At 41.6% G+C, this 18,551-nt stretch overlaps 2 protein-coding genes across 2 annotated transcripts; one reads left to right on the forward strand and one right to left on the reverse strand.

The window, feature by feature from the left end:
• The first annotated feature begins 1,173 nt into the window (after positions 1–1,173).
• LOC109480921 (methionine--tRNA ligase, mitochondrial-like) lies at positions 1,174–7,705 on the forward strand. Its single transcript, XM_019783293.1, has 12 exons — positions 1,174–1,181; positions 1,826–1,976; positions 2,308–2,379; positions 2,502–2,588; positions 2,843–2,974; positions 3,534–3,645; positions 4,105–4,235; positions 4,628–4,740; positions 5,125–5,224; positions 5,594–5,705; positions 6,084–6,299; positions 6,742–7,705. Exons 1-12 carry the CDS (start codon positions 1,174–1,176, stop codon positions 7,119–7,121), a joined length of 1,614 nt encoding a protein of 537 aa, XP_019638852.1. The 3' UTR covers positions 7,122–7,705.
• Positions 7,598–18,406, reverse strand: LOC109481346 (signal peptide, CUB and EGF-like domain-containing protein 1). The gene is made up of 9 exons (XM_019783890.1): positions 18,275–18,406; positions 17,611–17,856; positions 16,971–17,090; positions 11,872–12,114; positions 11,013–11,135; positions 10,355–10,597; positions 9,750–9,927; positions 9,256–9,379; positions 7,598–8,700 (listed from the first exon to the last, which is right to left on the reverse strand). Exons 1-9 carry the CDS (start codon positions 18,345–18,347, stop codon positions 8,380–8,382), a joined length of 1,671 nt encoding a protein of 556 aa, XP_019639449.1. The 5' UTR covers positions 18,348–18,406; the 3' UTR covers positions 7,598–8,379.
• Positions 18,407–18,551: the final 145 nt, after the last annotated feature.

Below are 18,551 nucleotides of genomic sequence, written 5' to 3' on the forward strand. Positions count from 1 at the left end.
TGCCCCGCTAATCCCTATATGAATAATTCAACATGATAAACAAGGACACAGGGCAACGATGGTGATTAAAAGAAAACACAGTGCTAGATCATTTTATGTAATACAGGTAAACATGTGCAGACAACGTGTTAAGGGAAATACATGTACGTATAATTAAGGTACTGTATTGTGATCAGTATCAGCGATAACGATAAGGGGTAATCTATAATTATCAAGAGATGGTGATTAAAAAAAACACTGGTAGATCTATAATATATCTCAGGTTAACATGATGTGCAGACAACATAGGTGAAATGCGTATATTGTCATCATCATACGGGCAAGGGCTAAGGTGGCCAGAACAGGGGACAACCTGGCACGGTGGGGCAAGTCCACCAGTACAACTTGCAGCTATGGAGAGGATCCCCAGACCATTCAGCACCTGATGCACGGTTGCAGGCTTGGTCCTACCTGCACAGACACAGATCTCCAGGAGGCCAATGAAGCAGCGCGGAACTGGCTGGAGTGGATTGGCGACAAGCTATGATGATGATCATAAGCTAGGCGATAACGATAGAATTCTGGCCCTATAATTATCAAGGGATGGTGACATGAATGAAGACGGTTATACCTGCTAAATTACATCGATGGCGTTATACAGGATAATATAATGTTCTTGATTGCATGAACATTGGTCTGAAAGCTAAAGCCACACTGACTTGATAATATGGATGGCATCAAAACACAATTTACAAGCATTTCGACTATATTGTCAATGAAGAAGCTACAAAATGAGGAAATGTAAGTTATGTTCTCACTTGCAAACAAAGTAAATATTGGGAAACTGCTTTCTTTGAGAATTCCCTTTATATTTTTGCTAAATGTATCAACCACAACTAGACTACTTTGAAAAGAGAAAAGTTTATTTCAATCCTTAGTCAATCCAAAGTCAAAGATGTTTAATATTATTTGGGAAAAACGTTTTGGTGTTCAGTCATTTGTTCAACCCTCTTGACCACGTAGATTCATAACGAACATGATGAATGCATATTATTTTGTCCAACGTTGTCTAGTTCTGGCGTGCAAGGGACGCCATCCACATTATTACATCAGTATGGCCTTAGTTGTTGTACTCCCCGCCTTTAGTCCAGCATTTGCTGTGATTGGTCTATTCGTGTAACCTTTGAACCCAACATGGCGGCGTCTGTGTCATCGAAACTTTCAGTTTCACGTTGATTTTGCGGATTTCGCACCGAAACTACCACACTTTAGGCTCCAAAACGGATTCTCTAGCATACCAGACAACGCTTCACCAATGGGGACCATACACCGTGGAATGAGATCAGTTTTCTTGGCGGGAAAGACGCGGTTTCTGTGCGAGGCACGGTGGCTGGCGCCCCCCTCCCCCTCCAGACGGGTCCATGACGGCGGACAGCAGAATCAAAAGAAGTTTCTCATCACAACGCCGATCTTTTACGTCAACTCCGGTAAGAGGGGTTTGAATTAGAATAGCTGACAACATTATCTCTGAAGAACCAAGATTTTCATAAATTTTCCAGACGTCAGACTTGCATACAAGTACAGTTTTCTTAGAGGTGTAACAGCAAGGTATAAGCGTCACCAACTGCCCAGCCCAGTGGGTCCTGAACCTTTTGGTCTAGTGATTGTGTACTCGGTTATGAACTGACAAGCTGTGTACAATTCGATCCCCGGGAGTCAAAGTTAACCTCTTGTCTTTCTGTCTAGTGTTACAGAAGGAAAGTACAGTACAATTTATAGGCTGTTCATCTCAAGTATTGGGGGTTATTTTCATAATTGTAGGGTCATAATCGATTGTAATTTAAAGTTTTTTCTTTGTTTCTTTCATCCAACCACTAGTCCCCCACCTGGGGCACCTGTACTCAGCTGTTCTGGCAGACACAGTTCACAGGTGGCAGCAGCTGAAGGGGGCAGCTGGATCCATCTTCTCTACAGGCACAGATGAACATGGCTTAAAGGTATGGTATGAAGTTAGGGTAAGTTAGGTATCTAGTAGTAGCTGGTTAATCTTATGTAGAACATGGTTTAATGTTATGGAGTTACATGTAGACTTATGTCTGGTATATATAATAGCCTAGCTGAAGGGTGCAGGTCAGTAGTAGCTGGTTAATCTAATAATGTGTCACATGGTTTAGATGTATGGTATGGAGTTTCATGTCTGGGAGTAGCCAAGTTGATCTTATGTGGGCTTTCAAAGGAGCACTTAAGTCTATTTTCCAATGGATAATGATTTACTAATTTTTAGGACGCAAAAATTTCACAGTAAAGTTGCTAATGCTATGGTTACAGATCCAGCAGGCTGCAGTGGCTCATGGGAAGGGTCCTCGGCAGTTCTGTGATGAGGTGTCACAACATTTCAGGGTGAGGAATACCATTACTTTTTGCAGAGATTTTGCAAAGACAGAAGAAAAAGTGATCCATATACAACTTCTGCTTTTTGACCACTGTATAGATTCAGTTCATTCTCTGCCCACTATCTACAGGATCTCTTCAGCAAGAGCCACGTCAGACACACAGACTTCATACGCACTACTGAGTCCAGACACAGGAAGTCTGTGGAACACTTCTGGGTAAGGTAGTTCCATGTAGTTACAATGTGGTAACATATATAAGACTAGAGAGTCAACTTAGTCCCAGCCAGTTGAAAATTGAAAACTGTGAAACCTTCTTTCATTCAAAACAGGTTACTCGGTCCACCTGAATGCATTTTAAGCAAGCTGTAGTCAATAAGTTGGTGACAAATTGGTTGCTTTTAAAGGACTTTGCAGTATGCTAGTGATTTCTATCAAAACACTGGAGCAGCCCTTTCTATGTTTCCCCACAGAGAAAGCTCCAGTCTGCCGGTTATATCTACCAGGGGAAGTATGAAGGCTGGTACTCTACTTCAGATGAAGCCTTTGTACCAGACAACAAAGTCATTGACAGTATGGACAAGACTACAGGCAAAAACATCAAGGTATGTATAGATCTAGCCTCTACAACGTTTTTGCTGCCAGGGGCTGATTAGGCTCCTTGAGAGGTTGTCAGCTGGTAGACCTCTAACTTGAGAGAACCATTCCTGTTCCCAGAACTACCAATAGGAGCGCAGGATTCTCTTTCACTATGGAAAGCAGTCATCACAGCCTCCAATGCTATGGTACAGTTCTGAGTATGCATAAGTCCACAGATTACTTTAGTAAGATGTTGCCAACTCTCCTTACTTTGAGGTGTTGGTCATCAAGCTTCTAGGGGCCTAGTCAATGGGAGGGCTGCCAGAATCATGATGTATAGTCAGGCAAGAGTAAATGCAATGTTAGAAAAGCTATGTAAATACCTGCACTACAACTAGTAGCTTCAAACAAGGGCTGATACCTATTTGAATCAAAGTTTCTTTTTCTTTTTATTTTGTCAAATGCTAGTGAACTTCTCCTATTTCTGTCACGTCAGTGGAAACAAACCATTTTGGGGGTTGCAGAATGATGCATTCCTGATGAATTTCAAAAGTCATCCTTCTGACCAATGACGTTCCTCTCCAGGTTGCCATAGAAACAGGTAGCCCAGTAGAGTGGATGAAGGAGGAGAACTACATGTTCCGTCTGTCAGAGTTTGGACCCCGGCTCATGCAGTGGCTCGACTCCAATCCTAGAGGTGAGAGTCACTGGTATCATTGTCTGGTGCATTTCAACGCTAGCCTCTACCAGGCTTTGGGAGGGGGCTGGAAATTGGCCAAATAGAGAGATAACATACCAGGGGAGTTGGTCCGCTGGAGAGTACAGTTTGCCGCACTCTCTCTATTTGGCCAATTTCTACTCTTTCCAGCCACCTCCCGAAGCCTAGAGGAAGATCACTCTCTCAAAGTAGATTTAGATACTAGAAGATCATACTAGTAGATGGTAAAATCTTTGTAATGAATAGTCCAAGGCCCAGAGCCTGTTTATATCAACTCCTTTTTTTCTTTCTTTGTTAACTGGGACTGTAACTCCAGAATTATCTACTATATAATTGACATACAGTGACTGTACTCACCCTGTAGTTTATTCTCCCTATAGCGTTGTACCCCTGTAAGTATGATACATTGTGACTGTATCCTGTATATTTTCCCTATAGCTGTGTACCCCTGTAAGTACCGGTCCCTGGTACGAGGCTGGTTGGAGGAGGGGCTGGAGGACCTGTCTGTGTCCAGACAGAGAGACCGCCTGCCCTGGGGGATTCCTGTACCTGATGACCCCAGCCAAACGGTAGGTAGCAAGCAGGAAATACAATCACAAATGTTTGTGGTACTTTTATATTCATGGTTTTCACGGTTACCAACTTTTTTTTGCTGTACCTGCCACCACCACAAACGTATCTTCGCTTATTTAACTCATATGCACTTGTACGCTATGTGAGTATGTTAACCCATTGATACAAGCATTAATAGTCTTGTCTATAGTCTGACCACCTGTCCACATAGACCTGATTTTATCGGTCCCCTGGTTGTCTTCTTGGGCAGTTTTGACCGTATTAAATATCTTTTTTTTTTAACATTTATATCTGTAGTAGTGGCTTGTGACCAATGTCATACACAGGTATGGTCTTGGGAGATCAGCTGGGATACGTGCTTGGTTTTATATGAAATTGTTTGTATCAGGTGTATGTGTGGCTGGATGCTCTGGTGAACTATCTGACAGTCTGTGGTTACCCTGACAACCACCACACCCACTGGCCAGCCGACTGCCACGTGGTCGGAAAGGATATTGTCAGGTATGGGAACAAACATGTGCCTATTACATTGTACAAATACAGCCATGACCCATGGTATTAGTAATTTCTGTAATTCCTGTTTTTTTTGTACTTTTATGTTTCGGTTTTCTTACTCACTTCTTTACTATGAACTCATGCACCTGCCACTGCCATGAACATACAGTTCTGTGAACACATTTTTTATCCATTTTTCTCAGACGTTTGCTACGGTGAAAATTAGCAATGTCCAATGGCTTATGAGAGTTATGGTCTTAGTGAGACAAGTCCAGTAAATTCTACACATAGTAACTTTAGTCATAGGTCAATGTGCATTGTGCAAAGGCACCTTGTGCTTACACAGACTTCTAACATTTCAATACCTGTATCTATGTTTAATCTGACCAGGTTCCATGCTGTCTATTGGCCAGCTTTCCTGATGGCAGCAGGGTTAGACCCCCCGCGGAGCGTGGTCACCCACTCCCATTGGCTGATGGAGAGTCAAAAGGTGTGCAGAGGAGATGCCGCTCTCCTTACATTTGTTCTTAATGCTAGCAGCACCCTCTAGTGACCATTAGTGGTACTACAGTCTAAAGTAGTGCAACATGATCCATGTTGCTTCAGCATAGATTTGTAATTTTATTCAAACAGCAAAGCAATAGGTTGATACTTTATCTTCAGAACTTGCTTATCATGTTTGGACATTATGCTAAGATTAAGTTGGTCAATGCAGATGGTATGATACTGACCCAAAAATTATGTGCATATGAAGACTGCACCTAAAAGACAAGTTATACATTTACTCTTACATTTACTGATTTATTCTGACTTATTCAATGATTCTGCCTTTTTTCTTTAATTTCCTTCCATTTTTCAGATGTCGAAGAGTAAGGGAAACGTTGTTGACCCGTTTGACAGGATCCAGAGATACTCTGCAGACGGACTGCGCTACTTTCTCCTCAAACATGGGGTGCTGGAGGCCGATGGTGGTGAGAAAGACATTTTCTTCTTAAATAGAGATAGCTTTCTTCTTTCTTTAATGATCATCACACTACTTATATTCATTCTGGCATGGCTGATATTCACCAGAGGCTGGTAGCCAGACCAAACAAATTAAGTCAATGACCTTTACCAGAGGTCTGTTACCATGGTAAATTGTGCTGTAGCAGCCACCCTGTGGTGTTTTGTAGAAGGATAATGTTGGATGGGCTTGTCACTATATATCATATATGAATGTATTTGAGTAACAATAAACAGAAGTTTGTTAGGCTAGACCATGTGAAGAAGGTAAACATTATGTATTTGCATTGCAAATATTACCTTTTTGTTTATTTTTTTTCATTCCTGAATGTATATTTTTTTTCCAGATTACTCAGATGAAAAGGTGGTGAAAGTTCTGAATGCAGACCTCGCAGGCAACATCGGAGGCCTGCTGAACCGGTGCCTAGCAACAAGCCTGAACCCCACCCAGACCTTCCCAGCATGCTCAGCAGACATGTTCCCAGTGCATCTTGGGAGACAGAGCAGCAGTTGGGCAACAGAAGAGGATTACAAGTTACTCAGGACTTTACAAGAGTTACCAGGTAGTAAGAAATAATGGATATACTTCATATGTCAATTTGTGGAATGCCATTTCTTTGCTTTCAGTGTTTGTTTGTAGTAGCATGCCTAGTCCAGTGGTTAGCAACCTTGCTTCTGGACCAAGAGGTTGGGAGTTTGAATTCTGGCTGTTGTCACTCAGCCAGCATGCACGCAGTTCTTAGGACGGGACGTTAAGCCATGGTTCACATGTCATTGTACTTGTCGAAATGAGCTAGGGGAATTTTCCTGGTACAATGAACCTGTCGATGCTGTGCATAGCATCTGTCTTCTCTGTCATGTCCAGTAAAAGAATAGCTCTTCAGTAAGCTAAAACTGGATTGACATCACTTTGAAATTCCTTTTTTTCCCTCTTTATTTCACGTTGCTTTTCCTAAATCTAAGTTGAAATCACTTTTGACACTTCTTTTTTGTATCATCTTCCAGGTTCCGTTAATCAACACTATGAAAACTTCCACGTCTACAAGGTGTTAGAAGAAACCATGCTGTGTGTGAAACAGGCGAACGGCTTTGTACATAGACACAAGCCGTGGAAACTTGGTGACACTCCCCGGGACCGAGAACGGGCGGGAACCATCCTTCATATCGCCATGGAAACACTGAGGGTTGCTGGGATACTTCTACAGCCTGCTATGCCAGACTTGATGAGTAGACTTCTGGGTAGACTTGCGATCGAAGAAGATGAAAGAACGTGGCATGATGCTGAGGATATCCCGTGTGTGGAAGGGAGAGAGGGGCTGTATGTAGGAAGAACTCTTGGAGCAGACAAAGGAGTACTGTTTCAAAGACTTGAGAGGAAAAACTGACACACAACTTTTTATGAGCTGGCTTAAGAAGGATCGAGTCGCAAAATGAGCCTATGTGACACCTTGGCCACTGTAAAGGATATATGTGTATGTGGACATCTGTTTTCCCTTAACAACTGTGTATCTGTTTTTATAAGGTAAGGGGCTATCAGAGAGGTCTGGCTATCACCCAGAATATATTACCACCACAATCTTTTACCCCAGCACCTACTTGATCATTGGAGATTGATAGGCTCTCGTGTTTCAGTAGACCATGTAGCAAACTACTTCTCAATCTGAAAACTTGTGGCAACTGGCAAAACTTTTTTTCACTGGCCAAAATTGATGCACATGAAGATATATGTACATGTATCATCAGATTGGTCTGGAAGAAAACTTTTATTTAGGTTGATATTTTAGATGCTTCATTTTCTCAGCAGAGCAGAGATAAATGTATACTTCTGTTTTATTTCAAACAAATGTCAACCATCGATTGGTTTCCATGATTCTTTATTGAGAAGTGAAATGTGACAACAACAAAACCCTTAAATACTGTGGACTAGCCTGTGCAGTACACACTGTTAGTTTCATCCATTAATCCATTCTGATAAAGGATACGCTTATCCTATTAAAAATACATCCTATATGTTTGTTAAGACTGTAAATCCCATACATCACAAGTTATAATCACCACAATTCTTGTGTATATAGTAGCCTTAAAACTGCTACAATGTGGCAAAATTGGCTGGCAAATAATATTGGCAACCCTATGGCAACAAAGTATAATATGACACAAAAAATGCCTTGCAGTCATTGCATGATATTCTCAAAATGCATAGCTTCTATTTAAAACAATGATGCAATATGTGTACTCACTCACACTACAGTACTGCATTATAATAGACTATAGTGCTTACCTCTCATCAAATGTGCACAGTGTCCTAACATTACATGTACATCCATTATGTGCTGTGTATCATGATACTAAGTTTTGCTGATTGAATCTCTGTAGCCACTGTCTTACTTAAAGCATATTTGTATCTCCTTTTCCTTGGTATACTTTAGTGTAAATCACTTTATATTCGGGGTACTTTTATATTTTACATCATTTTCACAGTCACTTCTGTACTGTAAACTTATCATTACTGCGAACAAATAATCTGCAGAGTTTCTTTCTAATACACCTGCTGTCTCTGTGGCATATAGTTCAGCAAACATGTTAATTTTTCTCCAAGCACGAAATTTTGCTACTGCAAATATGAAGTGATTTACAGTCTATTCAAATCATTGAAACTGGAACATCCCGAAGATCAAGCGTCTCATAGATGTGCTCACTGATGGTGTCATCATTGTTGACCTCCGGCCTCTGACCTGGCACTGACGTGCGATGCTGGATGTGTCTGGTGGGGTCAAGGACGTACGGGTTCTCTGCTCTCTCAGACACCTGCGGGGCTCGACGGCTGCTGCCAGGTGCAGGGCGCGGCTGCGCAGGTGATACAGTTGGAGACCGCCTACTCATCGGGCGCCTGCTGCTCTGTCCAATCGGCGGTGGCGGAGGTGGCGGTGGGGAGGACGGTTGTGGTGGCAGGATGACGTGGACCTATATGTATATGGAAGCAGGTTAACTTTACTTTAGCCATACATGTACATGCTCAGAGCCAAGAGGCCCTGGGTTCGAATCCTGCCAAGTCACCAACCTTGTGCCCTTGGGGAAAGGCACTTTTACACAACTTTCTTCACTCAGGTGAAACTGTGTATGCCCAGAACGATCATTATCATGATTATGGGCATTAAAGGAAAACCAAACCAAACCTGATGTGATAATTGGTTATAAGCTTCACAACATGAAATCCTTTTGTTACACCAATCAACTAATACTACTCGCTAAGTACATGCATGTATATGATCTGTAACTATTTTTTTTTTTACACCATGTTTCTTCTGTTCCTGCAATTAGCCCTGGGGCAAGAATTTGCAATAAACAAACCTAGTATAAGTATGGAACATACATGGGAAACGTTGCTACACTTTTCGACTACAAAATTTATGTACCCTCAGGGGTTTGATATAATGGGTGAATTTTTGCATGAAATAGAACAATGCTATGATACGGACACGGAAGTTAAAAAATTTAAAAAAAAATAAAAAACCGGACCTGCTTCTCACTAACAGCCTTGCTGATGGATGTCTCAGGTAGGAACTTGGGGTTGTCATAGATGTGTTCCACGGGATCTTTGAGGGGCTTTTTGTAGAACACGGATGGCAGCGAGTTCTTTAGGCTGTAAGACCAAGATAGATCATTGCAGATTTGTCCACTTTTTTTCAGTGACTAATGGAAACTGTAGTTGGGCAACTATTTGTCCAAAAGTCATAATGAATTGGTATCTAAATAAGGAGAAGACAATTATTTAGACAGTCCATTAGAAAAAAAAAGTAAGACAAGCTCTGAAGAGGATTCCATCACTATAGTTCAACTACAGATTCCTTTAGTCACTGATGAAAAGTAGTTGATGCTACTTGACACATTGGACAGTTTTCAAAGTGTATTCAATTCTGTCTGTATCACAGTACTACTTAGATGTCTAACCTTCATACTAGTAGATGTACCTAGCACAATGTATTGTGCATTGTCTGTTTGGTCCTACTTACCCATCTGCAGAATGGTTGATCCTGGGCCGACACTTGACAAAAGCCAACACCAGGAGTACCAGCAGCACTGCAGCGATGGACAGTCCTACTGCCATGGGGAGGGGAGCTCCCCTTGTCTGCTGTACTGGAACTGCACCCTCCCCATCCCCTCCTTGGTTGGCTGTTATAACATTGTCTCCTGTATCAACAGAAATCACATGGGAAAAATCTTTAGTCTTGCATGCAGCTAGGCATCAAACAACCTACTGACAAGGTAATGAATAAAGGATTGTTACAGCAACATTTCTACTAATTAAGTAAGGCAAACATTATGGGAAGACTTGGCTAATAGCTACTAGTATTCAACATTACATAACAGTTATAGCCATTAGCCAAGACTCAGAAAAATGCTTTGCATGTTTTTAACTGTTACACTGCCTTTTCGAACCAATAAAGCCATTAGAACTAAATACATTCTTATTGTCATTTGCAGTCCAGTCTCGGAAGACTATTTCGTCTGCACCCTGGGAGGACACTGTCTTATAACTTTTAGGTATTAAATATGAAACTTTCAAATTTGTTTTCTTTCATTTGAAGATGTGAAGAATGATAAAAGAATGACTTACTGATGCAAGCTTTCAGGTCGGAGGCCAGATGGAACCCTGGCTCACACTCGCAGTAGTAGCTGCCCTCCGTGTCCCTACAGATGTGCCTGCACCCTCCGCGGTCGTCCAATGAGCACTCGTCAATGTTGTCACATGACCGCCTGTCGTCCAATAGGAGGTAGCCCTCCTGACAGCCGCACATGAAGCTGCCGGGTGTGTTTGTGCACAGCTGCTGACAGTCTGATGTTTCACACTCATCCTGGTCTGTTGGATAAAAAAATAATGTAATGTTTTTTGCAAGTTAATGTATGTATGTATGTATGTAAGACCTTAGTGGTAGGTCTATAGCATATAGTAGACCCATTGCACAAAACCCTTTTCAGTACATATAAAACATACATAAAGGTAAATGTGAGGGAAGAAATGGGACCTTTATCCAAAGCTTAAAGAATGAGTTTTTTGCAGTGATCTTGTAACAATTTGGGGAAAATTTTAGCAATCCCTCAGGTATTTTTACTATGCCTAGTAAAATGTGTTGACGTTAGACCACTTCAGGGGAAGATGCACTTTTTGTAGAGAAACTACAAGAGAAACTAGGCACCTGTCCTTGGTGCTGAAAGGGTCATCTAGGTTATTACACAATGGTGGCTTTGCCTAAACATGTATATTTCTACCCTACCTGTGCAGGTGCGTCCGTCCCCTTCAAACCCAGGCCGGCAGTAGCACTCGTACGACCCTTCATTGTTTATACACTCTGCATTGGCGTGGCAACTGTCCCTGCCTTCCGCACACTCATTCACATCTGTAGGACACAACAAAACAATGTATTCACTGGTTAAGATATATCATGGAATGATAATACAATGAGAAAGTATTGTAATATACACTTTTAGATATGGAAAATGGACCAGCTTCCAAAACACTGCACACTCATTTACCTCTAAAACAAAATATCATATTAACACTGGTTTAAAGCTTGTAGAATAATAAGAAACACTGTAAATATTATGAAGTAAGATGCAACTCTTATACTGTAATTAGCCTAGCCTAGTACCTATCACTTTAGAATGCTTTTTTCTCTTGTTTTCTAACAAGTTCTTAAACATTGGTGCCTTTTTATTGGAAAAACTACTTTTCAAAGGCATCAGTCCTTGGTGCTGAAATGGACATTCGCTAAGTTATTGCACACAAATATACAATAAGTGTTTTTTTTCATATATTAAAAATGTGTCTCACCTAAGCAAATGAATGAATGAATGAATGGAATAAATGACGAATGAATGACGAATGACGAATGAATGAATGAAAATGAATGAATGAATGAATGAATGAATGAACAAATGGACATATGGATGAATGGGTGAATGAATAAATGAATGGATGGATAGATGAATGAATGAACGGATGGATGGATGGATGAATGAATGGACTGAATGGACATATGGATGGATGGATGAATGAATGGACGGATGCATGAATGAATGAATGAAAGGATAGATGGATTAATCTTTTGAATTAATTCAAAAGATGTATCTCACCTGAGCACATGAATTCGTCCTCCAGCCTGTACCCAGGCTGACAGGCACACCGGTAGCTGCCCTCTGTGTCCTCACACACCTGAGAACAGCCTCCGTTGTCATCTATACATTCATCAATGTTCTCACACGACCGCCCGTCCTCCCGGAGCAGGTAGCCCTCAGGACAGGCACAGGAGAAGCTACCCTGCGTGTTCACACACAGGTGGGAGCAGCCGTGGGTGTCTGTCAGGCACTCGTCGATGTCTGAAATAGGCAGCAAAAAAGTTTCACTGCCTGTAACTCAAGACTCCAGAGAACAATCCCCCATTCCCAGAGCTACTAATAGCAGCTCAGGATTCTATGTCACTAAGTAAACCAGTCATCACAGCCTTCAACACTGTGGTAACAAACAGTTCTCAGTCTGACAATAATTTGTCCATTTTAGCACATATATGCATAAATCAACAGGATCAATGATGTTGCCAATTCTTCTGACTGAGAAGTGTTGGTCATCAAGCTTCTAGGGGACTGACCAGAGGTAGGGCTGCTAGAAGTATGATGTTATCTGACTAAATATTTCACTCAAGGTTTTTTATCAGAAGCAAAATTTATGTATATGTTGGCAGCATAGATGTTTAAAGAGATAATACATACCTATACATCCTTCCCCATCCACTCTGCCATCCCCCAGCCACCCTCTGGGACAGGAACAGGAAGCTAGAGCCCCTGGGGTGGGGGGCTCTGTGCACAGGGCCTCGGGCACACACGGGCTGGCATCTGAACTGCACTGGGGTATCACTGTAGCGTCATAGAAAAAGATATTAAGTACCGTATAAATGAAATTAAAATTGTTTTCAAAATGAACCAGTATTCATTACAAGCATTATAAAAAGCTTTCAAAACGTTAAAACTATGTCTTGCAAATGTTATTATCTTCTGTTCTGACATAATTTCACAAGATCACCCCCCAAAATTTCCCCAAAAGAGTTTTCCAGAGCAACCCACTCCAATAGCCTGCATTGCCTAACTCTGCAGGGGGGGGGGATGGGGGTTTGGTAGAGACCTCTGAAACACACTGTGTTTCAAAGTGGTGGATATATGTAACAGTGGATAGGTCAGTGGAGGTAAAACCTGTCTTATAACATTATAGAGATAACGTTAATATTTATAATTTAGTGTTATTTTTTTAGCTCTTGACTTGTATTCTGAGAAATGACTCTTCTAAAACATACCACTGCATCCTTCCCCATCCACATACCCATCCCCGTCCCTCAGTGGGGGACAGGTGCACACGGCCCCCACCCCTGGGGCAGGCACGTCGGTACAGGTGGCCTCCGGGACGCAGGGGTTGTGGTCAGGGCTGCAGCCATCTATGTCTGTATGTGTATGATATAACACAGATCAGTTTTATTGATTATTTCAATGATGAGAAACATTTTGAAAGGCATCTGTCCTTGGTGCTGAAATGGACATCTAAGTTATTGCCTTTGCTTCCCCTATAGATGATGAAAAGTAATTATGAATCATAATTATCTATCATTTTAAGATACCCCTGACTTAATGTTGGCCATCAAACCTTTAGGGAGCTAACATTAAAAGCATGATGAAGTGAGGCTAACCCATGAACCATTAGCCTGAGTGCCAGCCATTTTAGCTTTCCGACTGGTAGCAGATCATGGAGAGCGGACAAAAGCTAAAAAGGCTGACACTCGGGCTAATGAACCATCAGACTGACCTGTGCACGTCCTGCCATCCCCAGTATATCCTACTGCACACCGGCACACATAACTGCCCTCTGTGTCCTCACAGTCGGCATTCTGGTCACAGTCATGACTGTCTGACATACACTCATCAATGTCTGCCAAGAACAAAAAAAATTTTTTTAACCTTTGCATATTTGTAACAATACATTTGCTCAATAGCTAACAGTGTACTGCTTAACAGTATGATAAGGAAGTATTGTTTTTAGGTGGAGGAGTTGTGGGGTTGTGTGTTTGACTGTCATTAAAACCAACAGAAGCTGGTGTGTTACGCCAAAGAGCGGTTATACCAGCTATACAGATACAGAAGCTGGTGTGTTACACAGAAGGGCGGTTATACCAACTATACAGATACAGAAGCTGGTGTGTTACGCCGAAGGGCAGTCATACCGGCTATACAGATACAGAAGCTGGTGTGTTACACAGAAGCGCGGTTATACCGACTATACAGATACAGAAGCTGGTGTTTTACACCAAAGGGCGGTTATACCAGCTATACAGATACAGAAGCTGGTGTGTTACACAGAAGGGCAGTTATTACGACTGACTATACAGTCAGATACAGATAACAGTCGCATGGAGAGTGGAAGGTGATTTTTATAGACTGTTAAGCTACCCATATTAACTTTATATGTTATTGCTATGTCATGTCTTGTCAGCGATGCAAGCTCTTTGCAATAGCCACAGGCTAGTTGGGCTGCCCTTGCTCATGTGTTGAACATCCAAACCAATAAACAAACAAGAAGCCATAGGCGACAATTCTCCGTGAAGTATTATATATTGCAACAAAAAGAAGTAGCCATTGGCGACAATTCTCTGTGAAGTGTGATAAATCGAACAAAGAAAAATTGTTTAAACGCGCGTCGGCTCAGTCATCTTAAGACGCAACAACCAATCAGAGATGCGAGATGCCTACACGTGACGCGGGAAGGGCGCGCGATGCCCGAAATATTTTTGCGTCAATATTCAGCGCCGTGATTCAAGAGATTAACTACCCGGAAACAATTTTTTTCTTGTTTTGAACGCATTAACATGCATTTACGCTAATCTAGTATGATTCAGGGTTACTTTTTTTTTAACCTGCCATGGCCAGATTATCTAAAGATGTGTGTATTGTGTGTACAATCTATAGAAAGAGAAATGTACATCAGGTCCGATCATCCGATTTTCACGTTTCGGTTTTTGGACTCGGTTCATGAACGTATTTTGGTTTGGCTCCTGGAATGTGCAAAAAATGACTCCCGGGACTGTCTACAGGGAACACTCGCACATTCGCGGTGTATCAGGACAGCGCGACTGGTCGTCATTAGCGCAGTAACAGTTGCATAAACGGACGAAACCATTTCAAAGAAATGGGGATGTTTCGAAAATAAGCATTTACTCCAATATCAAAACAGCTACGGTAAAAATAAAAAGACGTGCATCATCCCGGACATAATGCAACACCACATGCGAAATTACACAGAAATGCGACGTACGGAAGAATGCGTTTTGGCTGCGAACATCTTCCAAAAAACTTGGCATCTCTTAACCATGGGCAAAAACATCTGGAACCACTTATAAAAACCACCCCGTATCTGCATGAACTTTTTTGAACCCCACTGCTATTCCAAACAACGCGTTTTTCTGGACCATTCCAATTCGCCTCGTAATTGTAGGGGTGCGTCTGCGATATTACATTGACCGCGAAAGCAGCAACGGCAAAAATACACATTCGTGCATCAACACGGGCATGCCCGCAGACGGCGTATAAAATTGCGTGCCGATTACACAAAGAGAACCCAGTGTTTTGACTGCGAACATGAAAAATCAGCCGATTACAACACTCGGTCCGGAGGTCCTGACCTCCTTCACGGAGTAATAACTTAAAAGCTCTGAATAAAAAAAACTTTATCATTACCTTGACAGATGTCAGACCCATCTTCCATCACAAACCCCCCCAGACAAACACAATGGAACGACCCAGGCAGGTTCACACAGGCTGACCTCAGGGGGTCACAGATGTACTGGTCTTCTGCACACTCATCTATGTCTGTAAGTGCAATCATAATTAGTTACTGGAACAGTGCTGCAAAAATCATTCAGGTACAAGTCCAAAATATTGGAACTTCAAATTGTACTGGACAGGTACAGTAGAACTGAATAGACTTAAGAAGTAACATAACATACGGCATTCGGAATTTTAATCAAAAAACACTATTTCTGCCCCATAGATGAAAATTCAGCACTGATAAAAAAGATGACTCTATTGTATGGCCTTTGACATCAGCACCATCTTTTCCCTTCCCAAAAATATGGTACTGTATCATTAACAAAAAACTAGTTTTGTCAATCAAAACATTTCTCTTCAATAGATTCACCAAACAAGTGTTAGGCAGATTTGATGCAATGCTTTACAAGAAAAGTTGTTAACGGTGATGACCAACCAGAGCAGGTGTTTCCATCGCCTTGGTAACCATCATCACAGATGCAGCTGTAGGAGCCTGGGACATTCATGCAGGTGGCGTTGCCATGGCAACTGCTGTCATCAGCACACTCGTCAACATCTGTACAAATTGGTTATGTTATTATAGGATTTAATATTTCAGTATTGCACATAATACTGAAAAAAGTCTTCAAACATCATTCAAAATTGTAACATTACATGACATGTTATTAGTAAGCATTTCATGTCCCTCCAAGAAAACATAAGGCTTTTTTTTTCAGCACTAAAACTAATATTATATAGCAAAAACAGGAGTTAAAAGGTTCTCAGGGTTTAAATCTGAGGGCAGGCCCAAATAGAAAACATTGTATCCTAAGGAAAGGCACAGATGGTTTGCTGGTTATGTGAAAAAATAAACAGTCACACAAACCTTCACATGTTGTCCCATCTTGCATGAGTTCAAACCCGCTGTTACAGCCGCACACAGCCTGCCCGTCCACACTCGTGCACCAGCCGTTCATATCATCACAACCTGAGTCATCTGCACACGGGTTCTCCGCTGGAAAGGAACAAATCATTTTAATGAAAGAAAAGTGATCTTGATTCAGTTTTACCTCACCAAAGAGCTTTTCTTACAGTGGCTGTAAGGAAGAAGACAGATGCTATGTCCATTATGTACAGGTTTGTTGTATGTGGAAATTCCCCAAACTCTGAACAGCTCAGAAGTACAATGAACCTTGGACCAGAGCTTAATATCATGTGTCCCATATTTTACAGCAGGTTTTGTAACCAAATCAATTTATGTATCTTCAGCACCAGAAATGTATCCACCATTAAGTTAATACAGTCCGGTATTATGCTGCTTGCACAAAATTACACAAAACATGGTTTACCTGCCATACAAAACATAAGAAAGAAACAAACAAACATCTCACCTCTACAGGTCCACCCGTCCTCAGCCAGAACAAACCCTTCCAAACAGGAGCAGAAGTAGGAGCCTGCTGTGTTGTTACATATTTGACTACAGGAGTGGTCCTCACGGCACTCATTCATATCTGCAGATATACAGGCCAATAAGGTTATTATTTCTTCTTGGTATGAAAGTACTGTTTTGTGAGTCTGAGCTTTGGTTTGTATATCTGTTTATCTGCATGTAGCTTTGGATTTGGCCAGTGTGTAAGTTGATAGCACATGGGTGAGGGAAGATTGACAGGCAGAATGACAAGAGGTCAAAAGGCGGGTAGCCATCTGTAATATGGTGGTCGACACGGGAATTCAGGAAGCCAAGGATTGCATACTTTCTGGAAATCTCAAATCATTGAAAATTTGGTCTCTCTGTACTTACAGTGTTGAAATTAAGTTCAACATTTTACTATGACTACTACATATAAACTTTCGTGATTATTCTCAGATTTCTTGTGTTCAGATATATATACATGTTTTAGATGCTTTAAATTAAAAATTTTGCACAGTTTATAGCTATTAAACCTTTATCATGATGCTATTTATCCAAAAGAAGTGTCTGTCCTTGGTGCTGAATATGTTATCAAATGGTTTACCGTAAATTTCCCATACCTTGGCATGACTTCCTGTCACTCCCCAGTTGAAACCCATCTCTGCATTCGCAGTAGAAGCTCCCATAGTCATTCTCACAGACATGCTGACACCCCCCGTTGTCCGAAGTGCACTCGTCCACATCCTGACAGGTGCGACTGTCATCGTTCAGCTGGAAGCCTTGTTGACATGCGCAGCTGTAGCTGCCAGGTGCGTTGGCGCAGGTCTGTTCACACATGCTGGTGTCATCTGAACACTCATCTATGTCTGGTGACAAAACAAGAGCAACATAGATATAGTTTGCATTAATGAATTACATTCTCTTTTAATGAACATAAAATGTCAGTACAATTTTGGTGGTACAGTGTATATATTATATAAAGACAGAGCTATATAGATGGCAAGGTGACCTTGTGGTTAGCATTGTTCACTTATTTTCTAAAGGTTGTCAGTTTGATGGGACATTAAACTGGAGGCCCTGTGTTTAAGGAGTCTCAGCCATTATACCTATAAGCATGTTAAGAACCTGATGATGCACACTTATCGAAAAAATCAGTCCTTCCGAAGTGTAAGTGGTGCAACAGTCCAGTCTTACGCAGCCTGTACTCACTGTAAAAAACTGGTGTTACACCTAAGGTGATATACCAGTCATGCAAAACAAACAAACAAGTAAGGGAAGACTTACCCTCACACCCGAAGCCGTCCCTCCTGCCGTCTCCCTGCCAGCCAGCTGGGCAGGTGCAGACAGGTGGAGACATCTGGTCATCGCAGGTGGCGTTTGCCGCACACGGGTTATGAGCAGGGCTGCAACTGCTGACATCTGGAAAAAATGATATGATGAGCTGGTGTGTTACGTTGAAAGGCGGTTATACCGGCTATACAGATACAGATACAGATTACATGTATAATTTATTGTATCTCAATGACAGAAAGAAACAATTTGGCCCAACATCTTTTTTATG

The sequence above is a fragment of the Branchiostoma belcheri genome, unplaced genomic scaffold (genome assembly GCF_001625305.1).
Source record: "Branchiostoma belcheri isolate BF01 breed outbred unplaced genomic scaffold, Haploidv18h27 scaffold109, whole genome shotgun sequence".
Taxonomy (NCBI): Eukaryota; Metazoa; Chordata; class Leptocardii; order Amphioxiformes; family Branchiostomatidae; genus Branchiostoma; species Branchiostoma belcheri.